The 24,287-nt window shown below is 44.1% G+C and overlaps 1 protein-coding gene across 6 annotated transcripts in view; it reads left to right on the top strand.

The window, feature by feature from the left end:
• Positions 1-24,287, top strand: part of LOC147886454 (uncharacterized) — a 225,903-nt gene that overhangs the window by 188,689 nt on the left and 12,927 nt on the right. For all 6 annotated transcript variants that reach the window (XM_087395193.1, XM_087395191.1, XM_087395192.1 and 3 more), the window contains exons 15-20: positions 9,279-9,372; positions 9,523-9,592; positions 9,684-9,860; positions 13,278-13,400; positions 13,487-13,570; positions 13,654-13,838. In XM_087395193.1, coding sequence (XP_087251319.1) covers positions 9,279-9,372; positions 9,523-9,592; positions 9,684-9,860; positions 13,278-13,400; positions 13,487-13,570; positions 13,654-13,838 — 733 coding nt within the window. The remainder of the gene's footprint in view (positions 1-9,278; positions 9,373-9,522; positions 9,593-9,683; positions 9,861-13,277; positions 13,401-13,486; positions 13,571-13,653; positions 13,839-24,287) is intronic.

Raw genomic sequence — 24,287 nt, 5'->3', positions numbered from 1 at the left:
CACCTGTAGCCGCTCGAAGCTCCTCCAGTCTGTCTTCAGACGATTGCATCCTTAGAAGGGTGCTGCATACATGGCAATCGGTCGCACCAGTGTGTCAAAAAGCCAGTTCTTTGTTGGTGGATCCTGGGAGTGCGCCTAGAAGCACTGTCGCTCTAGTCTAGCCAAAGTACTATGCCCTCGTGTGAGCCGTGCCTGGGGCTGCATGGGTCATCATGAACCACAACCTGTAGAGGGATGAGCTCCTCATCCATGGATATCGTTGGCTCATCTCGAAGAACTGACCTACGTCGTAAAGCTGAAAGTCGTCCCTAAGTGTCATGGAACTGTATGATCAAGTGTTGCTCTTTGTTGGGGTCTCTCCCCACCCGCCATGCCCTATTGATCCTATGCTCAGCTTCACCCAGAGTAGCGGCCACGAAAGCAGTCGCATCTGCGATGAGTGTAGCCCTAGTGCGTGGGATCCCACGTACTCTGATGTTGAGAGCCTTACTGGCTCTCTGCTACTGCCCTATGAGGGTAGCCGAAACGGTTACCCTTGGGTTCCTGTTTGGCCACGTCTACCCATCTGGATGTCTTCTCAATAACAGATTGCATGCTCGCAATCCGTGCCTCGACAATCAGGGTACTCCCTGGGACTGTGTGTATGGTTGTGACCTCTTGATGGAGCTGCGAGATATCCTGTCTGAGTCCCTGAATGAGACCAACCTACTCCTGAATGGCGCGAGCCTGTTCCTGTATGATGCGGCTTTGCTTCTAGTTGAAGCGGACCTGCTCTTGTGCGAAGCATGTCAGCTCTATCTCTCGCTCACTGATACTGTGTACCTCCATGAGCAAGGTCTCCAAGGCCTCTGGTGTGTCATCCCGCCCATGTCCTAGTTGAAATTGGAATGGTTGTGACATGAAAGTATGGGGATGAGTCCGGAAGCTGGGCGGTGACTGGGTGAGCTGGATGAGGTACGGGGATGACAGTGGGATGGATGAGGCAGTCCCAATGGGATGTGGGAGCGTGGGCTGACTAACAGGGAGAGGGGAGAGAAAGGTTGAGGCGTAATGTAGAGCAGTCTACGACACCTCCGAAGAAGGTGTCATAAGCGGTGAGAGAGTTGTAACAAGAGAGGAAGGGAAGGATGCAACTGACGTCATGGGTATGAGTATGTCACTGTAGTTGTAGTTGGGGATGTAGAGGCTGTAGCTGAAACTAGTGCTGAAATGGAAGCTGAAGTCAAAAGTGAGGACATAGAGGGAGCTGAGAGGATCTGAGACTGAAGCGGGGGCTGAAATAGTTCTGCCTTGGTCTCCCACCCGGGATTATCAATCATTGATTCGGCATCGTTGCCCTGCTTGGGTAGAAGAAGTGGATTTTCCTCAATGCTTGTCTTCTCTTCTACCTAAAATTGCAGCTTCCCTCGGTAAGGTGGTATGTCCACCGCGACCCAATGGAAATTCGAATCGCTTCTGCATTTTTTGGAATACGGATGATCCCACTCCAGCCTCATATTTGGTTACTGTGAATAATGTTTCCATGGGGAGTGCCTTTTACAAGCTCAAGTGGGGGCTATTTGCCGGTGCTTGCTTTGAATGCAAGCAATTTGGGCACATGGCTTCACAATGCCCTTCCCAAGCTCCACGGATGCCAGTGCAAGCTGAAATGGTTCAGCCTTTGAATAAGAATGCAAATGCATCTTTTGTGGTAAAAAACAAAGGGTCAAACAGTTTTTTTTTGTTCAAGACAAAGGCAAAGCCCCGGTTGTCTCAAATGGTTATGCTTCTTTTCCTGTGCCTTTGTCCTCTCCATCTCAGGAGAAGGGAGAAAAAAAAATGACTGATGGATGGCAAACTCCTCGCAAAGTGATCTCCCCCAGGCGACCTTTGCCTTCTCGGACTCGGAGTGCTGCATCCTCTCATGGGAAAACACCTGCTGAAAACTTTGGCTTGACCTAGGCTGCTGTGACTGCAAATCGGATCCTGTTCCTTGAAGAAGAAGTTGTTGCACTTTGGTCCTCTCCTCAGGCTGATGCTTCATCCCAGGGCAAAGGCGTGGACATTGAGGTGGAAATACAGAGGTAGACAGCTCGTTAGTTGCTGTACATACCTGTCCCATAACTGTGAATATGCTTGATCATCTGAAGTGTGTTACTCTCAATGTACAGGGAATGTGTGATGGTTGCAAATGGAAACTGGTCTTGATGTATATCAGGCGATTGCAGCTTGATATAGTTGCTTTGCAAGAGCATAATCAGCATATGTATGCTGGTCATATAGACCATTTTACTGGTTATGATATCTTCTATGTTGGAGAGCAGTCCTTTTCTTTTTTTTTTTCAAAATAGACTTCTATTAAGTATTCAAGAAAACCGTTAGAGCAAGCTCCATACGGGAATACGGGATACACCATGCAATGCATGAAAAGCTCAAGAGCCAAAAAGAAAGGATTGGGGCTGAAAGTGCCATCTCAATCCGGTAGGAACCTCCGAGAAAAGGGAGAACCCCTCGAAACTCGAAGAAATACAGTCCTCCTAGAAGAGGTTGCCTGTGAAGGGCCTTGCATTCTAGCCCATATGGCTATCAAAGTGTGAACAGTGTCACTCCAAATACCAGTGAACACCTGTGATGGGTGTATCTGGGTGTCATCCAAGGCCTCTGTGCATCTGGCTCTCCAAATGTGCCAAGAGGAAATGCTAGCCAAAATCTCCCAAGAGGTGTCCACTAAAACATGTGAAGCTCTGAAAGGAGTATGTGGTACATCCTGAAGAGAGCAGGGCTCTATCTCGTGTCAGCGGATCAAGAGTGCCCAAGAAGAAGGCTCACCTTCATAAAACACATGGGGCCCACGAGTAAGGGCCCAAGAAGAAGGCTCACCTTCATAAAACACCTGGGGCCCACGAGTAAGGGATAACCATGCGACCGAGCCCCAAGTCATGAAGAAAGGGGAAGTATGAAAAATGCTGAGTATCCGAGCAACTCCTTTCCAAACAATTCTCGCTTGATTGCGGTCCCAGAGGCAATGTCGCACTGACTCCTCTGCAGAATGACAACGAGGGCAAGTGGGATCAGTCCCAAATCGTGATCTCCAGAGGTTCACTGCACCCTCCATGAATAGAAGCCAAAAGAAAAGAGTGATCTTTCTATTTCTGAGGGATTTCCAGAGCCTCCTCTAGAAATTCCTACGCAAATCTGCGGTGATGAAGAAGCTATTCCAATGGGGGGCTCTAGAGGGAATCCAATCTCTACTGCTCAGCTGAAATCTCCAGGCATTACCAACCGTGAAACGAAAGAAGGGAATCTCCCTCTCGCTGCCCATGATCTATCCATTCCCACTCTCCTGGGTCCCACTGCAAGCACCTAATAGGTGCACCTCCGTATAACCACAACCTCCAGGATCCCAGGGCCAAGAGCAGAGGGTTGGGGTCTAAGTACCACTGCAAGCCCACTCCGTGGTCCACAAAACCAACAATCCTGACAGGTTGAAAGGCAACCTCTAGAAGAAGAGCAGTCCTTTTCTGGTGTGGCTTTTTTGGTAAAGCACGACCTTCAACCTGTTGTGGCTCTCAATGATCGCCATTGTAGATGGATTATTATTCAATGCCTTGTTCAAGGGAAAATTTTTGAATTTACATCGGTTTATGCCCCTCAGTCTTCTCGTGATAGAGCTTTGATCTGGGCTGCCATGCATACTTACCCATGGCGACAACATGCCTTCATTTGTGGTGACTTTAATAATGTCCCTCAATCCCTCAATCGGGTAACAACACCTCAGGCCACACTCATATGTTGGCTTCTGAAACACAGGCATGGTCTGATTTCTTGCTTCAATTGCACCTGGTTGATCTTTGGAAGGAATTACAGCCCATGCTTTTGGGCTATACCTTTCAGCATAATGCTCAATCTTCTTATCGGGCACGCTTGGGTTGATCATGCTTTCACACATTCGGATCATGCTCCTGTTTGGTTGAGGCTTTCCTTACATGAATTTCCCACTGATAGATTGCCTTGCCGAAGGCTTTTGCTGATTAATAATAGTTATCTGGAGCATGCTGACTTTAAAGCCTTGGTCTCTGATGCTATTCAGCCTCTCTCTCGTCAGATATGCATTGGTCTGGATTATGCCTGGCAGGCTTTTGTTGCTCAGATGCAAGCAGTTATTCGAGATTATGGCAAATCCTATATGCAAGCCACAAGGGAGACTATAGCACATGCCAAATTTACTTGTCAGAGTTTGACTGAGCTTGCTCATCTTCGCCCTTTGTCTTCAGAGGAAAGCATGCTCTTATGTCAGGCTCAATCCTCTCTTCAATCCAATGATCGCAGAAAGCTTGCTAAATGGGAAACGCGATCGAGACAACGGGCATTTTTTGATAAAGGCTGCTCTTCCAAGCAATTTTTTAAGAGTTTACACTACAAAAGATAGGCTACCAATATCTGTCGGATCCGGATGCCTGATGGTTCTTGGTCAACATCTCGTTTAGAGCTTGCTGATTTATGTGTGCAACACTTCTCCACTCATTTTGGGCATCTGGATACTCTTTCTTCTCGGGTCGTGTCTGCATGTCAACTTCTTTTACAGCATATTCATCCAATTCTGTCTGATGCTCAAGCTTTGGAACTTGAACATCCCTTCACTGAAAGGGAATTGTCTGATGCATTGAGATCCTGTGGTAGATGAAAATCTCTAGGATGGGATGGTCTCACTGTTGAATTTTTTCTTGCATTCTGGGATCTTCTTAAATTCACCTTGCTGCAAATGGTAAATACAGCATGGCAAAATCAGGAGATGCCTATGTCATGGAAAAAGGGTCTTCTCAAGCTGATTCCAAAAAAGTAGCTATGTGATTCACTTGGTGATTGGAGGCCAATTACGCTCATGCCAGTCATTTACAAGATCATTGCCAAAATGGTGGTTGATCGGATTAAAGCTTATTTGCATGATGGATTGCATCCCTCCCAATATGGCTTTGTTCCACGTCGCCATATCACAGATAACATTGCCAATGCTTATATTGGGATTGAATATGCCAAATACATGCAGCAGGATGTTCTACTCTTGCAGGTAGATATTACAAAAGCTTTTCACACAATTCAATGGGATTTCATCTCGCAAACTATGCGAGCTTTGGGGTTTGGACCAAAAATGCAGCAGGTTATTTACTGGCTTTACAGAGTTGGCAATGCGGCTTGCATTATTTCTTGGGATATCTCTGATGAGTGGACTCTTCGTTGTTTGGTCCGCCAAGGATGCCCTCTCAGTGCTTTACTGTATGCCATTGCTACTCATCCTATGCTGTAATATATTGATCATCTTGTGGCTACAGGATCACTTCATGGCTTGGAATGGGATGCTAATCGCAGCATGGTTGCTCAAGCTTATGCTGATGATTCTTTCTTTACCCCAGAGAATACGCGCCATGATCTTGGTGCCTTGATGCAGGCCCTCTGTGTTTAATTTTCAGAAGTCTAAGCTGCTCCCTTTTTATTCCAAAGACTAGCATAGTCTATTATGGCCCGGGGATATCATTCCATCCACTCAGTTTGTTCGTCATCTTGGTTACCCTTTGGGGTGGGAACTCACTCGCCGACAACAAACTGATTGGGTTTTGGCTAAGCTTTAGAAAAATCTTGAGTATTGGAAATTGGCAACCTGGCCTTTGCACGTTCGTCTTCGAATAGTGCAGTCCATCCTTGTGGCATATATTTAATTTTACTTACGATTGATGATGTTCACTAAGGCAGATCTTACATCTTTCATGTTTGTTTTTATGGAAATCTTCTGGCGATCCAAACATGGCAGAAAAAGTCTCAGGCTGCTTTCGATGCATCACATTTGTTCTCCCAAGATGCATGGTGGATTGAACATCATGGATATTTATGTGCATATTCTTACCCATGGGGGAAAAATGTTGCTGCAATTTCTGCAAGGTGATCAGCCTTGGGCTCTGATGATTAGGACTCTGGTCACTCATATTAGTATTTTTACGTTTGGTCATTGATAACTCGATCACTGGGATTTCTTTTTTGACTGCACTGATGGCACTTTGCCTGGATGCCCTTTTGTCTCCCACTTGCTTCTTGATTCGAAGCATGTTCTTTCTCATCTGGAATGGAATGGACGACAATCTTTGCTTGGGAATTCTTTGAGAGCTGAAAGCATTCACTGGTCGAAAGTCTCTCAGCCTCCCTTGGCTTTACAGGAACCTCGACGTTCCTACTTTGTCTCGTTTAAAGGCATTACCTCAGTTGCTGATGTTATAGATGATGCTGGTATTGTGCTCCCCTTTTCTCTAGCAGCCACTACATATGGATTGGGCTCTCATTATCGTCCTTTGTGGCAACAACTTACTTCTATGCTTTCGCCTTTTGTTCCGATTTCTCCTTTGGAACTCCAGGACCGGCTGGAAGATTGGACTTTGACTTTTGCAGGGTCCTCTTCTCGTCCTTTGAGGCTATCTCAGATTACTGTACCTACATTGTATAAAATCCTTTTGCCTCAACCTTGGGTTTTAGAGAGAGGTGATTCTGTTTGGCGAATGCATCTCCCAACCAAGTGGTGGAGGAATAGATTACAGCAACTTTGGGCCTATAATGTACCGCTTAGGCAACATGTTTTCTTTTGGTGAGTTCTTTTGGGAGTGTTTCCATCGAGACAGCTATTAGCTCATCGATACATTGCTCCTGCACTTTGCCATAGATGTTCTGCTTCTTCGGAGACTATGCCTCACTTGTTTTGACATTGTCCGTGCTCTCGTGAGTTTTTCGATCTGCTTCGATAGCGCCTGCGAGCGAGATTCCCATCTGTTCCGTTGGGAAGTTCTTCTGGCTATTTGGGTTTCATCCATCCAGACCGGAGTTTCATCTTTTCTTCATTTGGGTTCGCTACTGGGCACTATGGACTTTATGGACATATAGGAATTGTAAAGTCTTTGGTGATCATACTTTCTCTCTGTTTGGCTTTTTTAGGCATTCTCTGCAGCAATCTTTCTTTGATTGCTTGCAGACCCGCTGCATAGATCATGAGTTCTTTTTGGCATATACTGAAATTTTCAGTTGATGTAATTGTAGCACCTTTTTTGAGGTTGCTACTCATATAATATAATCAATCAAAGATTTCACCCAAAAAAAAAAAGTGTGTGTGTGGCTAGGAATCACAGACTCTTTGGTGATCCAGTTTTTTCTACTTTTGTTTTCTTCCGTCATTCTTTTCAACAATCGCTCTTCACTTGTTTGCAAACTCAGTGCATAGATCAGGATGTATATTTGTCCTACATGGACATTTTTCGCTTGATGTACAATTTCAGCTTACCAGTTTTTTTCTAGAGCTATCTTGTAATATAAAGCACTCAAAGATTTCACTATTAAAAAAAAAGTGTGTGTGTGTGTGTGTGTGAGAGAGAGAGAGAGAGAGAGTAGTTTACTGTGTTGCTTGAAGTTTTTCTTTCTTATTGTTGATTAATATTGAAACAAGACATGATAGAGGCACGAACTTCGGATTCTTTAATTCAAAAGTTTGGTAGTATTATGAAAATCAACGGGGGCTTAGAAAATTTTGATTCTTTAATCATAGGGAATATGCAGCACTCAAGATGAACATGCTTGTGTATGACAAAGTTGAAAGGTACAAAGGCTTTGTTAGATTAAGGTGCGTGCAGGTATGTCATGTCCAGAAGGGCCTAGCTATAAAGTGGAAGTAGACCTTAAAGAAATGATTAATTTTTAGTTGAGGACATGGATTGGTTCTAGAGCCATTTCGACACAAGAGGTCAGGATTGGCAAGGCGGGAATCGCACACGGTGCTGCTTGATTCTATACTTGTTTTTTCCAAGAAAGAAGCAAATAACAAGCTCATCGAAGAGAGCTAGAAAAAGTCCAAGATTGGGGCTTAAAGTGCCACCTAAACCTTGTAGACAACTCGGAGAAAAACCAGGAGCCACTTCACTCTCCAAACAAATTCCTCCTCCTAGCAGGAGCCCTGAGAAGATCCTTGCATGCTCACTAAGATGGCCATCAAGGTGTGTACAACAGCTGTCCAAATACTTGCCAATGTGTGTGAAGGGTGGATTTGGGAGCCATCCAAAGGCTTTGTGCAGTTGGATCTGCAAATATGCCATGCTGAAATGCCTCCCAGAATCTCATTGGAAGTATCCTCCAAGGCATATGCAGGTTTGTAAGCAGAGCCGGGAACATCATCTGGAGAGCATGACTCAACTATATGTCATCGGACGAAAGAACTCAAGAAGAGTCATGTCTCTCATAAAACACTTGAGGCTCCAAAAGAGAGAGCCAAACCACTGAGCCCCAGGTAATGCAGAACGAAGAATGAACAAAAGTGCTCAATTTTACTAGCAATCCCCTTCCAAATGTACTTTACTTGTTTTTGGTCCCATAAACAATGTTGTTTAGACTGCTCATTAGAGGGGCAACGAGGACAAATAGAGGCTACCCCGAACATGAACCTCCACAGGTTTAGTGCAATCCGCATCTTGATAGATTGTCAAAAGAAAAGAGTGATTTCCAGAGTCTCTTCCAAAAGGCTGTCTGCAGGTTAGTAGAAATCTGAAAATTCTTCCAACGAGGAGCTCTGGTGGGCCCCCCGTGTGTAAGGCTGAGGTGAAATTTGCTAGCATTAGCTAAAGGGGAGGCTTATCTCTCGATGCCGTGCATCTATCAACTCCATCCCACTGAAAGCCTACCATGAACCCAAGGGAATGTGATCGGGGTTAGCGTGTAGGTATGATTTTGAAGCCAAAAAGCACTGCTCCACATGACCTACAACCCTAACAGCCTGAAAAGCAACATCCATAATTATATCCTCATCTGTAGACCTGGACAACCTGCCCCAAGAGTGAACATCATAGACCACGGCACCCTAGTCTAAATACTTAATTCGCTATTTGCTCCGAGCTTTTCTGAACTTCCATCTTCCATCGTTGGAAGTACAGATTTAGTGAAATTACATCAAGATAGTGCTGAATGTGCAAAGAGGTTTCAAATGCATTTGAGAATGGTTCAGATTTTATGCTCAATGTTAATTTTTGGACCCAAAGAGGAGGGGCGAATCCTCCTCTCAGTTCTCGCTTTGTTTTTCAGCATAGAAATCTATTTTTGTTTTGATTTGAAAGACTGTTTTCGGGCAGGTACAGCTCTTATTTGAGTAGCTTTGCATTTTGTAAGAACAAGGAAATGAGTATTAATATTGGCGTTTGGAAAGTGGATGCCTCCTTGGGATTTTTTTTCAATAGTGGTTTGTGATGTTGGCATGCCTTTCATAAGCACATCTATTTTTGCAGATGCTCAAAAGATTGTTGGATGGGCTAGAAATATATGTTTGAATGATGGCATCATACAACAGAAAGGGAAGAGTCTATGTCTTTCACGTGAAAGGTAAGCCTCTCATGGACCATTTTGTCATTTTGTTTGCAGGTTGGTTAGGAACAACGTTGTTTAGCTACAGATTATTCTAACTTTAGTGCATTTTAGATTATGTCTATACTGGAGGTATGGAAACATAACTAACAGATTTCTCCTTTGCAGCTTGGAGAAAGCACTGTCAAGATTCAGAGTTATAGAGACGAGTGTCAGTGATAAGTCAACAGATGTGAAGGTATTTGCTGGCTACTCCCATTGGAGCTTTTGCTTTTCCATTTGTCAATGGAGATTGAACAGTTTCTGGTTGTCTGTCTCCATACATCCAGGCTTTGGCGGAGAATGAATATGAAAGTGAACTCGCGACATCAGTGGTTCGTGCTAGAGACATTGGAATCGGTTTTGATCAAATAGGTGCTCTTGAGGACGTGAAGAACACGCTGAAGGAGCTCATTATTCTCCCCTTGAAACGACCAGAGCTATTCAAGAAGGGAAACCTTAGAAAGGTGTGCACTTGTTTAACTGGATCACTGTTTTTTGTCTATAGTTTAAAGGTCTTTTTTTAAATGTAGTATGCATTACAGAAAATACGATGGTTAATCTAGAGATCATTAAAGCGGCAAGTGACTATGAAGCCCATAAAGCGAAATGCAAAACTATTCAATGCCATGCGATAATTTATGCGTATGATGTAACATTGAACAAATTAGACCCTACTCCAAAATCAGGAGTCTAGTCTCTATAGTCTACTACACAGTATAGGGAAGGACTGAAGCCTCATGCTTCTGATCCTTAAGCTTTATGGAGACAAAATATGTATTTTGTGTGTGTTTTTTGGGTGATGGTGCATGATGGAACTTTGAAGGCTCAAATGATGTGCACACTAGTCCAGAATAAAAAGTTAAGTACAAAATTTTCATTTCCGAGAAGACGGCCAAATCGACTAAATGAGATCTTCCCTACTATCTTGGTGTAATTGGCTTGATTTGAGAATGGAGATTTGGTAGATCTCTTTTGCGTTGTCGTAATAATGTTGTTGTCATCCTTTGTATTATGAAATTTTCTCCTTGATTCTTAAAATTTATGCATGTGGCACATGCACTATATAAAAAAGGGAATGGAGCATCCAGAAATGTGTCACCTTGAACAAACCGTGGTGAGTAGATACTATATAGGTAGTATTCAACAGTGTTGGATTGAGGAGTTGTCTCATGGTGACAACGAATTTGAGTTCTTGGTGTTTATAACTATTTTTTAGTAGCTTTCGAGGCAATGCATGGAATCAATGTTAAGGCCCAGGAGCCCTGAGTGGCAAGTAAGTTATTCTTTAACTACTGCTGGAGAAGTTTCAAATTTGGCCTCAACTGCTCTCCCATCTTAAGAAAAAACTTATGATCACGATATTTACTTCTCTCCATCTTGACAAAGCTAGGTTTAAATTCTACATTTATGACAAGTAACAAGTCTCTCCATCTTGACAAAGGTAGATTTAAATTTTTATCGCTTTCGCAATGTAGTGGTATGCTATTGGTAGGCCTCTCTAAGTAATAAAACTTTCTCTTGTGAGTAGGCTTCTGCAACAACCTTGGGCTTTTACCTATCAATGATGCCATCTGCCTTGTGCTTTATTTGGAAACCCACTTGTTCTGCCCACAAACTACTGCCACTGGGCTGGTTAAATTCAAAATGAGAATTACACTTTGAATGGATAGTTATCTTTAATGAGATGCATGTCATATAGTTCTTATCCTTTACTTTACAATATTTCTTAAAACTCGCTCTCTCTTACTTCTTCTACCGGCAATGTCAATTTTCATATCATTTAGCTACTTGTGGGCAGAATTGTACATATCAGGCTTGTTTGTAGGATGTTGGCCCGGGAATATGCAAAAAAAGGGAAAATATCTACAACAAGGAGCTTCCCCATCAGTGCCCAAAATTCTTGAATTGGGTGCACGTGGTGACAAGGTGAGAAAATTTGACACTTGGGAAATATAGAACCTCTTTTGTGGGCTAATTACATACCACCATGGGACGTTAGGATCCAATACATATGGGAGCCACTACCTTGAAAATACAGTGAACTGTACCATGTCTCACAAAGGGGTGGGATGTAATCTCATACCAAACAATATAAGCTTAAAGAAAATACCACAATCCCATATCCTGAGGAATTTTCCTAATGTGTCTCTGGTTTCCTAGGAGTCTCCAAAACATATATCTCATTTCAGGGGGTGCATAAACTCTCGCCAATTTTAATGATAAAATCTTTGTGACCTTATTCTACTCTCGTCGAATGTGACTTAAAATGGACAGATCTTGTAAAGAATATGCTAGAGATATCCTTCTTCATAAGGAGATGTATGAAGAATGTCCCTAAAGAAAATATACGTCTCAATGGTGGGACTCTGTAGAAAATATTCAGTCAATGGGATAAGCTTAATAAAGTAGTGCATGGCCTATTGTAGTTAATGTACATTCTTAACTCAAAGTGATTGATTTTCGAGGGGCGACTGAAAGGAATTGACAAATTGTAAGGAAGATGTGCCTCTTCTAAGTGTACAACTAAAGACAATGCTTTGCACTTTTGTCTAAGGAAAGCATCACTAACAAGTCAGGGATTTACCCATCCTTTGCAATTAGTTTCCCATAGGTGTCCAGTGGTGCAGTCTAAGTATAGAAATAAGGACATCAAAGCTCTGTCAAGAGAATGAATGCCACCCATTCATTCCCCTCCGTTATTAGAAGCATAAATGTTGAGGAATCCGATCTTAGGTCCATCTAGCAGGATCTTAAGCCACTGATCCCTAGATGGAATAAACGTACCATGGCCAACCACGAGAGAGAATGGTGGCTGAAGTTGAAATACAAGTCCCTACCTTGGTGCCGTGGAACTTCATACAATTTTAAATCAACCTTTAACAGCAACAATTCTACAGAGAGAGGTTTGATTGTTCTTTCCAGTCTTACTAGTCCAGCAGTCGTCTATAAACGGATCTATCTTGCATCCATTCCCTGCCTAGAAATACCTACCTCACCATCTTAATCTACAATCTCTCAACGTTTGTCAATGTTACATGTTCTCTGATGGAGGCTTTCTTATGTTTCAAGTTGCCTAGCATCAACTGTCCTTCAGTCAGCACAAGGTTCAACTGAGCTCAATGAATTTGGAGATAACAGCACTTCTTGAGCTAGATGATAAGGTCTATTCAAAGATGGCATGATCTAGCATAAGCTTGAAGACAAGCAAAGAGCCCATAACCTTTCCTGCCACCAAATGATTTGGAATGTTTTTGTGGCGAGTTTCATAATTTGGCTTTTGTGTTTACAGCCTCAAAGGTTTGTGGCAAGCCAAATTATATAGCTTGGATTTTTCATTTGTCATGCAAAAGAAAAGTGGACATTTGGTTACAAGAGAATATGTGCTCTCGTTGGTAAGTGACACTGCCTTAAAACATCTCTGGGCTAGAAGACAGCCTCCACAATCTGCAACCTCTGATCATCAGAAAACCAAAACGGGTGTTGCTGAGCTTCTCAAATTTGGAAGAAATTATAGAGGGCTTTGTGCATGACACAGCGCAAAGAGATTAAAGGTTTCTTCTCTAAGGAATTGACCCTCGCAATGGTTTGTTCTGTTGTTTCTAGGTAGAATTTGGTCCGTATTACCTTGACACACCTGATTATTATACTTCCTCTGGTCAGTCAAGTCCGTGCAACTACTCGTGAAGTTTCATAAGAATATCAAGCTTGTCCTAAACATACCTTTTGAAAACATAAAAATCGAAATTTAAAAATGTAGTTTCAGTATATCAGAAGGCTTTTTGAAAACACTTAAAAATATAAAATATAAAATGTACAGGTTATGAGATTGCTGGTTTTTTTGACAATCCTGGATTATTATTGTATGTTTTACATTTTTGCAGCCCTGTAAAGGAGTCCTGTTGTTTGGTCCTCCCGGCACAGGGAAGACTCTTCTTGCTAAAGCTGTTGCAACTGAAGCTGGTGCGAATTTCATGAGTATTAATACGTCTAACATCACGTCCAAGGTATGTAATCATATTCATAGTTTCTCCACCAGGTTTTGTTGTTTTCATAAACACATGAAATGAGCAGTGTCCTCGTATTTTCGCAGTGGTTTGGTGATGCAGAGAAGCTTGCAAGGGCCCTGTTTACACTGGCTAGAAAGCTTGAACCCGCAATCATATTCATTGATGAGGTCATTCAGCATGATTAATTGAGAGCTTATCTTGCTTGATACAGGAAGCTATCCTAGCATTCTCATTCATTTATCTTGTGCAGGTGGACAGCATTCTTCGAGCTCGTGGTGATGCCTCTGAGCATGAAGCCTCAAGGAGGGTTAGGAATGAGCTCATGGCTGCATGGGACGGTCTTCAATCTAAAGAAAGTGAGAGAATTCTTGTTCTGGCCACCACCAATCGCCCTTTTGATCTTGATGATGCTGTGATTCGGCGGCTTCCTCGAAGGTTAGTGGTAAAGTCATAGAATTAGCACAGAACTCCCCATTTTTCCCGCAGTCCTCTGCAGGGTTGAGGTGGTACTTTCAGCCTCAGCCTTGGTTTTTTATAGCTCTCTTGCATGAGCTTGGTTTTGCCATTTTAGGATGTTCTTTCTCATGCCTTGCATGATGTACTTCTTCCTTAAGGATTGCTCTTGGAGCTGCTTTCATACTTAATAGAAGTCTTTTCTATGAAAAAAAATAAAATAAAAATAGCAGAGAGAGTGAGTAGCATGACAAGGAGGATTCGGGGCTTTAAAATACTGAAGAATCTGTCCTATAATGTTGAATTTTGGAACTAAGTTGAATATATATTCTCTGGTCGAGTTGAGGCTAAAACAAAGTATGATAGTGCTATAACAATTATCTAGATAAGTAGTCAAGGGAACCTCCTCAACTGTCATATATAGACAGTGATTTTCAGCTTTTATCTTAAATGTGTCCATTGGTTCTATTGAGATCTTATGTGATGAGAAGGAAAAGGGTGCAATGATCCAGCTGCTTTGCTGGTATGATTACTTCTTTTTGTTAGTTTAATCCCGTTCCATCTATTTTACCCCTTTGATGTGTTTAGTTTTAGGTTCGTTGGAGTATCCTCCCCACATAATTTATTTATGCGGGTTTGGAATTGTGGATCTTTTTCATTTCTTTAGAATTGACATTTTCCTAAAAACATTCTTCGATATCATTGTTTCTTCTGGTTTTTTTATTTTCATCTGAGGCTATGCTAAAGGAGAAGAGAGTTTGGTGAGAGGCAAAACAACGGTGTCATTTGGAAGCTCACCATCCAGAAGCTCCTCAACCTGCCTGAGGGGAAGTTTCAGACCAAAAATATCTGTGAGGAAGGGCAACAGCCATAAGCTGATTGCCTTTACCAAGGTCTTATACGAAGTGCCTAAGAGAGTAATGGGCCTCCATTGGGTAACCCCCCCCTCTTTTCTTGGGCATAAGTTGAATGAGACCCTTTCCAACTGAATTAATCAGAGAACCAGAGTTCCAAATGCTTTGTAGAGCTTAAATGATAAGATCACCAATCATGCCCCAAAAAGTAATGAAGAAAGAGGGGGCATCCCATGTGAACCAGGGGATTTGCCCTTGTGAAGTGCAAGAAGAGCAGTCTTGAATTCTAGGTTGGTGAAAGGTGCATCAAGGAAAGCTTTCACATCTACTTTCAGACAAAACCCTCTGCCTGCCATCATCTCTAGCAAGAGTGTAAAGGTTTGCAGTGAGAAGGGAGGCATATTACAAATATGAAGTAATATGCATGATAGCATTAGGATCTAAATGCAAAACCCCATCAAAGTCAACCATTTGAGAAACATTAGGAAAAAGACTTGAGAAACATTAGGAAAAAGACTCTTGTGAGTGGCAAACTCAACTCTCTTAACCAAAGGTACCTACTATTGGGTCCTTGCTGCTGCGAAGTGCTTCTGAATCGAAGGATCTGTTGCTTTGCAAGCTGCTTTTGCTGACGCATACCAATCTCATGTCTCAAAGTATCATGTCTTCTAGTACTAGTAGTGTGATGAATAAAGTCACTCCGCCACATCTGGAGGTGAACACACCTGAGCTTGCATATGAGATACTCAAATCTGTAAAGCTATCTCTAAAAGGCCCTCCTTTGCATACAAGGCATTTGAAATCTTGATACTACTGGTAGAGTGGATTTGGCTCAACATCCACCCGAAGTGGAGACTTATGGGTCGGTAAAAATAGTGTCAACTTTCTCCTATGCCCAATTGTCAACATAGAAGATCGGGGGATTTGATGAATAAAGATGTGACCTTCCTATCTCCTTCACTAGGTAGAACCCTACTGAGACAAGTGAGAGGAGGATCAACGTGGAGCCGAGTGCTAGAGGACTACCCTAAAGCACCACAATTGTGACTATTCTAAATCAGCTTATTGGTTACTATGAGCAAAGCAAAGGGGTTATACTTAAAATCCCCCAAGTTAACATGGATGTGATCTTCATTGACAAATGCAATTATCCATGGGTATTTCCAAAAAAGAAGGGGCAAGTTTTGCAGTGTCTAATAATCCATCTTAAATAGAGACTTGAATGAAGAGAACTATATGGAGTAGCCAGCTGACTTATTGTAGAAGGAACAATTTGTAAGTGTCAATAGTCCCTTTTGGAACTTCAATGGACACTCAGGTTGTGGCATAACAAGATAGATGCGTTCTTTCGGACATTTGACATGAAGGTGAAATCAGACCTTTTTTGTTTCAAGAAATTACAGGCCCATTTTTTTCATTCTCTATGTGATCAATGTCATCATAGCTCTCGTAGGACAGCCACAGAGAGCATTATATAAGGCAGTGGCCAATGTTATGTAATGAGGGGCTAGGGGCACTTTTTCCCTTTATTAAGGTTTTTTACCCCTAATCTTAGTTAGAGTTTGAGTTTGTGGGTGAGCTGGTCACCACACATCTTTTAACCATAGTTTTTTTTTTTTTTTGCAAAAAGAGACTTCAATTAAGTATTAAAGAAAAACCGTTAGAGCAAGCTCCATACGGGATACATCATGCAATGCACGACAAGCTCAAGAGCCAAAAAGAAAGGATTAAGGCTGATAGTGCCATCTTAGTCCGGTAGAAACCTCCGAGAAAAAGGGAGAACCCCTCCAAACTCGAAGAAATATAGTGAAGGGCCCTGCATGCTAGCCCATATGGCTATCAAAGTGTGAACCGTGTCAGTCCAAATACCCGTGAACACCTGTAATGGGTGTATCTGGGTGCCATCCAAGGCCTCAGTACATGTGGCTCTCCAAATGTGCTAGGAGGAAATGCTAGCCAGAATCTCCCAAGAGGTGTCCACTGAAACATGAGAAGCTCTGAAGGGAGTAAGTGGTACATCCTGCAGAGAGCAGGGCTCTATCACCTGCCGGCGGACCGAGAGTGCCCAAGAAGAAGGCTCACCCTCATAAAACACCTGGGGCCCAGTAAGAGAACCATTCGACCGAGCCCCAAGTCATGAAGAAAGGGGAAGTGTGAAAGATGCTGAGTATCCGAGCAACCCCTTTCCAAACAGTCCTCGCCTGACTGCAGTCCCAAAGGCAATGTCGCACTGACTCCTCTGCACAATGACATCGAGGACAAGTGCGATCAGCCCCAAATCGTGATCTCCACAGGCTCACTGCAATCCCTCCATGAATAGAAAGCCAAAAGAAAAGAGTGATCTTTCTATTTCTGAGGGATTTCCAGAGCCTCCTCCAGAAATTTCTACGCAAATCTGCAGTGATGAAGAAGCTTTCCCAATGGGGGGCTCTCGAGGGAATCCAACCCCTACTGTTCAGCTGAAACCTCCTGGCATTACCAACCGTGAAACAAAAGAAGGGAATCCCCCTCTCTCGGTGCCCATGATCTATCGATTCCCACTCTCCTGGGTCCCAGTGCAAGCACCTGATAGGTGCACCTCCATATAACCACAACCTCCAAGATCCCAAGGCCAAGAGCAGAGGTCGGGGTCTAAGTACCACTGCAAGCCCACTCCATGGTCCACAAAACCAGCAATCCTGACAGGCTGAAAGGCAACCTCAAGAAGAATGCCATTCTTGGATGTAGAGAGTAAACCTCCATCCCCAACGTCAAAGACCAGTGCGTCTTCCCCGAGACCTCGGAGAGCGATCACCTATAAAGGAACTGATGTCCTCGAAAAAGCCCCCATCCAAGTGGTGGAAGTAATAGGCACCTCAACTGTCCATTCCACCGGCATGGCTGCACCTATCTGCTGAATCGTGCGTGCTACCCCTCTGAGGTGACTCACGGACTGCAGTCTCTGATCCTCAGGTAGCCTGATAAAAGCTTTCCAAGTGCCTACTGTGTAGGCGGGGCCTCTCTCTCATTTAGACCACTGCATATAATGGGAAGTGCCTAGTGGTCTGGCATGCTCGTCAAGAATACTATCATTCCAAATGATCGGCTGCCTATCAATCTCTTCGACGGTAGAAGGTGGAATCTTTCGAAGAGTGTTCCTGAGGCTCCCCCAAGCTTTCAAGATGGCAGTCATGAGAGGAGAGGCAGGAGATCTGAGAGGGGCAGAAGTGAAAATCCAGCGAGGGCAGTTGGCAGCCCTTCTCTGCCCCCTTTCTTATCAGAAGGTGCTTCAATCATGTTGAAGTCACCTCCAATAATCCACGAATCCGCAATGTCAGCCCACGAGAGCAACTCTTTCCAAAACAAAACACGGTCCCCTCTGTAGTTCGGAGCATAAAGGTTGAGGAAACCAACCTTACGTCCGTCAATCAGAAGTAAAACCCACTGGGCCCTGGAGGGGGTTATGGTACCGTGTCCAATGACCAGAGGGAGAATAGAGTCTGAAACTGAAATGCATGTACCTCCTCTGGTTCCCAAGGCAGGAAGTCAAAATGTCCGGCCTGAGAGCAACTTACCTGACTTGGAGCAATCTCTGATATCCAGTTTGTGTTCCTGAAGCAAAAGAATGTCTAGGGAACCACCTGAAACACCTAGATAGAGCTGATTCCTGATTAGCTGTCTGCGACGGCGATGAGGGATGCCGCCCAATCCCTGTATATTCCAACTGGCTATCCTCATCGGCATACCTTACCCGACCTGGTGGCGGAAACAGAAGCCTCTACCGAAGCAGACCTCCTGCCATACACACGAGGTCCGAGGGGAGGAAAGTCCACAGGTCAGAGAGAGAAGGATCTCTCAATAGGGATGTCGATAACTGGCTCTCCCAAAGTAGAGGGTACAAAATCATCATCTGGGAGGCTAGAGAGGTCCTCCAAAGCGAAAAATGAGTTCCGCTGAGCCAGTCCTGGGGAGGGGGTACGAAGGATTCCTACCAAAGCAGGAAGAGAATGTAAAACCCCCTTCCCTCTGTCCAAAGAGGGAGGCACCTGTACTGGATCCTAATCAAAAAGTGATGCAGACGAGGTGCCAACAACCTGCGCTACTGAGGAAGGTACAGCCTGATCCAAGGGTGGAGTCGAACAAGGCTCCTGAACAGTAGTCTCCTCCTGAGGCTTCAAGGGGGTAGCCTTCGAAGAGGTGGAGTGAACTAGAGTAGAGGGCCTAGCCGCGACCGGAGCCCACCGCTGGCCAAAGGTGGCGCGGGGTGCCGAAGGGACTCGAGTAGCCCTTGGAGAGGGGGGAGCCCGTGTCTGAGGCCGTGTCTCTGGAGCGGTAGGTCCTGCTCCAGCTCTCTGTTGTAAGCTAGTACGAGTTGGGTTTAATCTCTATGACTATCCTAGCTTTGTATTGTTGTTGCTGCAATTTCATTCCAGCTTGCTTCAGCTCCATTCTCTCACGTTCTCTCGCTTCCATTTCCAACATTTGGTATTAGAGCAGGTTCCCTTCGCTCCCATGCCTCTCCCCGCACCTCCCACACCCTCTAGCTTCGATTCTCTCGTTATCCATTGCTGGGAAGGTCTTAGCTGTTATTACAGCCAGTGTCTAAATCCCTTACAATGTTTACTCAGATTTCAAAATAGGCCTAAATTTTACATGGTAGAAGCTTCAATTATGCCAGAACAGAAAAGCCCTAAATTTTAGGGTTAGGGTTGCTGCAAAATTAGGGTTTGCAGAAAATTGGGGATTTTCAAAATTTCCTAGAGCATAGTGTTCTAGCAATACTAGGGAAGCTTCAGACGATAAAAGCCCCAACAAATTCACCCAAAATGGGGCAAAAATCCTCAAAATCGCAATTTAGGGTTTTGGGCTCAGAAAGGGGCTGGAAAAGTGTGAGCATGAGAGTAGGCAGAATATAGCGCATATTTTAAGGCCAGCTGTATGGACAATAGGCTTGTTTGTACGGCGCAACAGTCCGTACAGTCCGTACGGCTGTACAGTCTGTTTGCTGGTCAATGGAGAGGCATAGGTCCGGGCTGATACGGGCTCTTGTACACTGATGCTGAGGCTAAAGACTAGTCGATGATGAGGCTTGGGTAGGAGCTCATGTGGAGAGGCGAACGAAGAAGATCAACAGCGTAGCTCCAAATAGAGAAAGAGGAACGTCATTAGATCAGAATCTAGACTCCAGCTTGCAAAATAGGTAATCACGAACTGGGTAGTTTGCAGAGGAAAGCGTGGGAAGAATGCAAACGCAGAGCAGCCACGTAGAAAACCTTTGCCTACCTCGCGACCTGTACTCAGGAGATCAGCCCAAGAGATAAGCGATGAACAGCTGCAGATAAGCGATGCAACTTCAAAGGATATGTTGGGCAAGAACTAGAGATAAAGGGGCGCAACATCCAACGTGAGTATTAGTAGCACATGTCAATATAGATCAGCTCCTTCATGCAGCAGTTGTGACAGTATGGCCCATCAGTACGAACGGAAGGCAAGCATCAGAGGCTGTATGGCACGCGTAGGAGCAACAAATCAGGCCTGTTTTGCGAGCAGATGACGACCAAAAAGAGAAGGAAGGTGGTGAGCAGAATGAGGAGGAAATGGCGGGCAGAATGGCGCAGCATCAGGGAAGATAGCAGGTAGAAAGAGGAGAGAGTGAGCGCACTTCAACAAGGGAGAGTCAGGAAGAAACATGGCTGGCTCTTTCTTTAGTTCATGTCGTCACGCCGTCCTCTTTGTGTATGGCGCAGGTCTCAGACAGCAGCTCCACGAGTATGATGAGCAGGTCTCCATAGGAGAGGCTCGGGAAGGAGTAGGAAACGAGGCTCTGATACCATTTGTTGAAAATGGGGAGAGGGTGAGAGACACTCATCACATGATTGGAGACAAAAGCTGAGGCACAATAGCTGATGTTGATGGTTGGGTGAATCGTAGCAAGTACATGGCCTCATTTATAGGCTGGGCAAGCCTTATCTTCCCACACTGATACCTCATAGATGAGGTCACACACAAGAGAATCTAGATCCTATAATCTAGAGGAGGAATCACACCTACCACATGAGGTGGCACAAGTGGCCTCAACACTCTTCACACTCACTCAACTATAGGACATGGCCTAAGACTCTAGGACCACACACACTAGGACTCCGATTCCAACATATGTTACAGGTGATGAGGCCCGTCCTCGTCCTATAGCACCAAGTACTCCTCCATAGCAAGGGGGGGATCGTGCTGGTTGTGTAGGTCGTGGGCAACAAGGACAACAAGCTACCCCGGTTGGGCAAGCACCTACAAGTATTACTCCTGAGCAAAGGAGGTGGGATACTCGTAATGCTCAAGCCTTGTCTTTGATTTCACTGAATATCAAGAGGTTTATTGTCCCTCATATTAGTTCCTGCCGGCGGACTGCTAAAGAAGCCTCGGATATTTTGGAACATATGTATCAAGCTCGTAATGAGACAAGAGTCTCATATTTGTGCAGAGAGCTTGATAATGTGCACATGGATGAGGGTGACTCTATGCAGGAACATGTCACCCGGATTCAAGATTTGCGAGAGCAACTCTTGAACATTGATGAGGTCATTCCAAACCACAGCTTGTTACCATTACTTTGAACTCCTTACTGGAGTCTTATCTTTCCTTTTATACTCTCTCAACCTTTTGATGCAAGGGAATTAGAATTGCCTCAATTTTTAAGAGTTGGTAGCACTCTTGTTGTAGGGGAAGCAGACGCGAAAGAATATGGCTTCACGTTGTTGTAATGGGGAGCATGCTTTTTCAGCGAAGGATAAGGGTTCCTTTCACTCCTTTCAGAGCTGCCCATGCCTCTATAGACACATCTTTGGAGATTCTGGCTAGTATTTCAGCTTGGCATATTTGGTGGGCCAGATGTACGAAGGCGATCGAGAGCTCCCAGGTTCACCCTTCCCAGACTATGGCTAGTATATGGACTGATACTATACACACTTTGATGGCCATTTGGGCGATCATGCAGGGATCTTCGAGAGCATCTATTACTAGGAGGGACATTTTTTTTAAGAGTTTGGAGGGGATCTCCTTTCTTCTCTGATTCTCCTTCAAGGTTGAGGTGGCATTTTCAGCCTCCACACCCCTAGTCTGAACCTTCTTTTTTTTAAACTCCATATACTCTTTCTTTGTAAGTGCATGCCTCAATGCCTCCAATTCTTCTCCTGCTTCTGTGGATACATTGTTAATCTCTTCTTGCAACCTAGAAATATCTCTGTCCACCTTCATTGCTCTTGCCTTTCTCTGCCTGGCAACTTCTCTTGAGCTTAGTTACTACACCTTGTTGAGCTCTCCCGTTCCTTTCGTAACCTCCCGTAACCTCCCGTACCTTCCGTACATAACTTTCCGTAACTCTCCCATCGTATCTTTCGTACCTTCCCGTACATCCTCACTAGTACCGTCCCTTCCATACAGCCTCCATGTATCTTTCGTACCTCTCCCGTACAACCTCTCTCCTGTACAACCTCCGTACCTTTTGTACCGTACCTTCCGTACAGCCTCTCCCCTACCTTCCGTATAGCCGTACATCCCCGTACAACCTCTTCTGTACATCTGTACAATCGTACAACCGTACCTTTGGTACATACTCTCCCGTACCTCCCGTATAGCCGAACAGTCGTACCTCTACCCGTCAACACCTTTCCATCCTCAATATCTCCCGTCCGTACCTAGTCTAGTCTAGTCTAGTCTAATCCTAGTCTAGTTCTAGTCCTCCCTAAGCTCGAGTTGGGCTAAACCCCCAACCCAACCCGGGGGTTAGGTTAAGCCAGGGGGTTCATCATACAGCCAACTATGGATTGGCCTACCCTCTCCTCCAAGTCCCCCTCAACTCCCTCAACTCCTTCAACATCCATCAGGACTCGGTACTCTACAGTTGCAGCCATGACACCCTCTCCATACGCACGGAATTACCAACAAGAAGGCTCAAAACGGCCCATCCTCGGGCAAGAGGATCAGGATTTTTATTTGCAACAGGCAGTGAGAGAGCTACGATTGGAGCTGGCAAAAGTAAAGGCCCAACTTCACATCTTGGAAGGGCCTAGTAAGGAGGCAGTAATTGATGAGGCTGTAAAATCTTGTAAAGATTCCCTCCCTACCTTGTAGCTAGTCTCTACAGTCAAAGATCTTGTTCACACTGAAGTACAAACTGCTAGGAAGGAAGTGTTTGTGGAAGTGGACAACAAAGCAAGTAAGTGTGATATCCAAGCAGAGATTAAAGAACACGAAGCTAGATGTGATAATGCGCTGAAGATTAGAATAGGGGGCTCCCAAAAGATTGGTACAAAGAGGAGGATACATATAGTGAAATATTGACAAAGATCAAATCAAGTTTGCCCAACATCGAATGGGTGAATGATGATGAGCAGGATGATGACGACGACTCCAGGCCAGCTTCTATTTTGCACTATAGAGGTCATGCAATCCTTACACTAAAGTCAAAAGATATGCGGATCAAGCTTCTTCGACAATCTTACAAGCTGAAGGGCACCAAAATATGGATAGCAGAGGAGCTTACACAAACTCAACTCAAGATTATGGGAATTGAATTAGCTAAGTCAGGGCTGCCAGAAAGGATGGAAAATGGGCAGTTTATCGTGAAGGGGTAGCACTAATTAGAGAGTTTAAATCAAAACCAAAAGACTCTCAGTCTTAAACTGATGTTTGGCTGTTTACTCTTCCAGAATATCATGTAGGTACTCCAAATAATTGGGGTTGCTTTTTGCACTCCTTTGGAGTTGCCATGTGCCCTGCCTAAAGCAGATGTACTAGAGGGTTTCTTGCTGTCCCATAGACCTTTTGGTCTCCAGTGGACGTTAATAGCCTTTCTTTCTTTCTTCTTTCTTTCTGAGCTGGTTTATTCTTTCATGCATGCCATGATGTACTTCTGCAGTTGAGCTTGCTCTTGCAGTTCCCATTCATACTTGATGAAGTAATCTTTTTGGGGAAAAATATATGTGAGGGCTGTATTTTGGGTAAAATGCATCGTTTTTCCTTTCCCAAGGATGGTGCAGTCCGGGCTACACGAAAATACAGCTTGTTCATACTGATGTTTGTGGACCCATGTGCACTCTGTTTCTTGGAGGTCATGTTTATTATATTATATTCATAGATGACTTCACATGTTTTACTTGGGTCTTTGCTATTAAGCAGAAGTTTGAAGTTTGCAAAGTGGTCAAACACTTTGTTGCCTTGTTTGAAAATCAATATGAACCCTGGTTGCATACCCTCCGTTCAGATCGAGGGGGAGAATATATGTCCGAGGCATTGCAACAATTTTTTGCCGAGAAGGGCATTGCACATCAGTTTACGGTGAGGTATACTCCTCAACAAAATGGAAAGGGTGAAAGAAAAAATCGGTCACTTTCAGAGATGCGGAGATGTATTCTAAGGGTTGCCACACAAATTTTGGATGGAAGCCATCATGTGCTCAAATCATATTTTATAGAGGTGTCCCACGAAGGCTCTTAAGGTCATGACACCTTATCAAGCATGGTTTGGTTGTAAGCCCGATGTGGGCTATTTCCGTACATTTGGTTGTGTAGCGTATGCAGATGTGCCTCAAGAGTTGCATGGC

This window comes from Dipteris shenzhenensis, chromosome 24 (genome assembly GCF_047967505.1).
Source record: "Dipteris shenzhenensis isolate YYH24624 ecotype China chromosome 24, Dip_SZ_1.0, whole genome shotgun sequence".
NCBI lineage: Eukaryota > Viridiplantae > Streptophyta > Polypodiopsida > Gleicheniales > Dipteridaceae > Dipteris > Dipteris shenzhenensis.
The sequence above is the reverse complement of the archived record's forward strand: the minus strand, read 5'-3'. Positions and strand labels throughout refer to the sequence as shown.